The 3,953-nt window shown below is 37.0% G+C and overlaps 2 protein-coding genes across 2 annotated transcripts; both read right to left on the reverse strand.

The window, feature by feature from the left end:
* Positions 1–1,083: 1,083 nt before the first annotated feature.
* LOC127096041 (uncharacterized) lies at positions 1,084–1,997 on the reverse strand. The gene is made up of 3 exons (XM_051034667.1): positions 1,820–1,997; positions 1,439–1,726; positions 1,084–1,379 (listed from the first exon to the last, which is right to left on the reverse strand). The coding sequence occupies exons 1-3, from the start codon at positions 1,995–1,997 to the stop codon at positions 1,084–1,086; spliced, it is 762 nt and encodes a 253-aa protein (XP_050890624.1).
* Positions 1,998–2,043: 46 nt separating this feature from the next.
* Positions 2,044–2,403, reverse strand: LOC127096042 (uncharacterized). The gene has a single exon (XM_051034668.1). It carries the CDS (start codon positions 2,401–2,403, stop codon positions 2,044–2,046), a length of 360 nt encoding a protein of 119 aa, XP_050890625.1.
* Positions 2,404–3,953: the final 1,550 nt, after the last annotated feature.

The raw sequence follows: 3,953 nt of genomic DNA on the forward strand, positions 1-3,953 counted from the left end.
GAGACTCCTAAATTTGAGATGGTCAAACTTTTGATGCCAAATCCAATTTTGATCTCCAATTGTGGTTGATGAAAGACATTGATGATCAAGCATATTGATCATGATCTTGAATGTTATGTGGGTTGACAAAAAGCCATAGAAGGAACATAAAATACATAAAAAAACGATTTCTTCTTCTCCATTATTTTTCATCACAATAATGTTTCCCGTTCCTTCAGATGTAACAATGATATTATCAGCATATCTGATGGATATCCTCATTGATTCATCAAGTTTAATAAAACATTTTTTCTTGCATGTCATGTAATTGTTGTAACCTATATAAAGGTACCACACATTTGCTTTCTCTTGAGCCTTGTAGCCATTAAAATGACCTCGTTTGAATAACTACCACAAGCAAGTGAAAACTGAGCCACACCCATGTCACCTCCATTGGACTCTTTGTTAAATTAGAAATATTGAGCATAATGACCAAAATTATGACAACAATAACATTGTATCTCCTTTCTCTCAACCTTCTTCTTGGGTTTTGGATTCTGAGTTGCATCATTCTTGTTTTTCTCACATTGACTTTTTGAGTTCTTGCCTGCACTACCACCTTCATTCCATTTCTTCTTCCATTTTTTATTTAACTTTATTGTTCTTTAAGGAATCTTCTTGAAGAATTTAGCCTTCAAAGTTTGTTCGGATACCTTATATGAATTTATCTACTTCCGCCTCAACTTGAGCGCTTCAAGAGATGCTTGTAATTCATCAAGATTCATCTATGACAAACTTTTGGATTCCTCAATGCCACAACAATATGATACAGCTTGGCAGGAAGAGCTCTTAGAACCTTCTCAACTTTCTGCAACTCATAGATTTCTCTTCACACGACTTTATTTGGTTTTTCAAAACCACCAACTTTGAGAAGAACTCAGCAATGGCTTCACCATCATTCACCTGCAGATTCTCATATGGTTTCCTCTAAGATTGCAACTATGCTAACTCCGATGTAGACATCTTATATAGTACTATAGAAACAGGTCTGGTACCAGGGACAAGATCAATATAAAACTCCACCTCTCTCTTTGCCGGTACATCTTAAATGTCATCTAGAAACACCTTTGGAAAATCCTGCACTACCTGCAATTCATCAGTCACCGCCTGAATCTTAGCAGATAACGCTGCGAATAGCCCAAACACCTGAGCTTCCTCTTCCAAAATCTCCTTCAAATCTCTAGAAGACAAAAAGCTAGCTTCTTCCTCCTCACCAGGAGCAGTAAATTCCAGCGACTTGTTATACCAATTGATATGAACATGATTAATCTCCAACCAGTTCATCCCCAAGGTAACATCAAGATTCTCTAATGGAAAGAACATAAGATCAATGCTAAAATCTTTATCAAAGATTAATAGAGGAAAATTCAAAAAAAAATTGAAGTAGTAGTGACCGAACCTTTAGCAGGAGTTTCGATAACTATTTCTCCACTCATATAAGACACAACAAGGCCTAGCCTTTTCACACAGTCAGCATCAATAAAAGAATGAGTAGCTCCAGTATTGATAATAGAAATCAAAGGCGTATTATTAATATAACATATACCTCTAATCAACCTATCATCACTGGAAGTCTGAGTCCCTGTCAGAGCGAACACCTTTCCTCCAGTTGAAGCTTTCTTAGGCTTCGGGCAATGAGTGCTGATATATCTTGGTTCACCATAGTTGTAGCAAGTCATCACATTCTCTTTGCAATCAGCAACCAAATATCTTTACTTCTCATAATTGTAACACTTCTTCACATTATTCTTGCATTCACTGACACAATGACCCAACTCACCGCACCTATAGAACTTAAGAGGAGTAGGAGCACCTCCCCCACTTGTCCTCTTACCATCAACAACTCTTTGTTTACCTATATCAGCTGGAGCATTATATAGCTTCCCATAGTTCCGATTCTGCTTTCCTCTTCTCTTGCCCAACCCCCTTGTAGTGAGCCGATCGAGCCTTACTATCATCCTCATAAATTCTACAGTTGTTCACCAACTCTAGAAACCTCCTGATCTATTGGTATCCAATAACCTTCTTAATCTTAGGACACAAACCATTCTCGAATTTGATACACTTCGAGAACTCAATTGTCGCCTCGCTGTAATGAGGATAGAACTTAACAAGTTCCACAAATCTGGAAGTATACTCAGTAACTGACAAATTACCCTGCTTCAGCTCCAGAAACTCAATCTCCTTTTTACCACGAACATCCTCCGGAAAGTACTTTCTCAAAAACTCCCTGCGGAACACAACCCAAGTTACAACTTCAGCTGCAACATCCAACACGTGACGAGTGTTGATCCACCAGTCATCAACTTCCTCAACTAACATATGCATATCGAATTGCACCTTTTGTGCTTCAGAGCAATCCATCACTTTAAAAATCCTCTCAATCTCCCAGAGTCAAGTCTATGCTCCATCAGGATCGTACCTACACTTGAAAGTAGCCGGATTGTTCCTCTGGAACTTCCACAAATGTTGGAACTCGTCATTCACACCAGCATTAGGATGATTTTGTACATGCTGAGCAACAACCTACAAAGCAGCAACAATAACAACGTCGTTTCTTCCATCCATTTTCTATTTCACACCACCAACAATAATAATGGTTAAAGAGACAACATCAACAGTATTCAACTGTCACACCACACCGACTCAACTACTTGGCTGGACAAACCGGCCTGCTCTAATACCATTATGTAACATCCTAAGTTTTCCTCGTGCAAATTTAAAACATCTATCAGAGTAAAACAAATCAACATGAAATTTAGAATGCTACACTATAACATACAATCAACCTGCTCAATTAAAAAGACACGTAACACTTGACAGTTATAAAAACAGTAGTAATAACCATATGTCCGAATGTTAACTTTTATTAAGTAACAATTTAACAACATTAACAAATAGTTAACTCAACATATCCAACATCCACATAACATGTCATAATAATAAATATTAAAACATAATGAAAGACACAACGTTCCAATTTTCCCGATGTTACACATCAGAGCAGATGCCGGCAAAAAAAAAACTGAAGACTTCATCTTTGACTCACATCTGAGTTCCTATTGCAGATTATTAAAGCACGTTACCCATGTGGAGGAAACATTCAAACATAAGAGATGACATATAATAATTATATAAAAGAAAGCATCATAATAAGTAAGCATTAGATTATCGTATGCACATCACCTGTTCCACAACACAATTTCATATAATCCATACAACGATTATTCATACATAATAGCAACATAACAATCATCCAACATAATCAACCATCCAACACAATAACAAATGCAACCAATGTATAATGCAATGATACTCAACAAATCGACTAAACGCATTTGGTACCAATACATGAACACTCAAGTTCACCACTTCGATCCTCACCTCCTAGGATCAAAGTCCTCAATTTGTTACCATCGCCTCTGATAATGTCTCACTGATTCCATCACCTCCAAAATCAGCTATCGGCCCAATCCACACAATGGGATTTAAGGCTCACCAACGACTGACCATTTGGCCAACAACATGAATGCATGCAACATACAATACATGCAAAAATAACATCATGCACAATGACCCAACTTCATAGTCAATGTACATCGCCAATACTGACCATCATGCATCAAACACATGTTATAAATCTCAACAACATCAACATACAACATAACAAGCAACAACAATGCATTTAAGGTTATGTCACACCACCACATAAATATGTCAATGCCTATCAACACCATCACATATAAAAATATTCATTTTCAGGTATTGTAACCAATTTTTAATGATAGTACATGCTCTCAGCTTTCCGACGCTTTGAATGGCACTCAAACCGGACACTCAAAATAAAAGCTATGAATTTTTAATGTTTTTAAGAAAATGTTCTGAATGTAATTGGTTACCCTAAAACCAATAAC

Source organism: Lathyrus oleraceus, chromosome 6, assembly GCF_024323335.1.
Source record: "Lathyrus oleraceus cultivar Zhongwan6 chromosome 6, CAAS_Psat_ZW6_1.0, whole genome shotgun sequence".
NCBI classification, from domain to species: domain Eukaryota; kingdom Viridiplantae; phylum Streptophyta; class Magnoliopsida; order Fabales; family Fabaceae; genus Lathyrus; species Lathyrus oleraceus.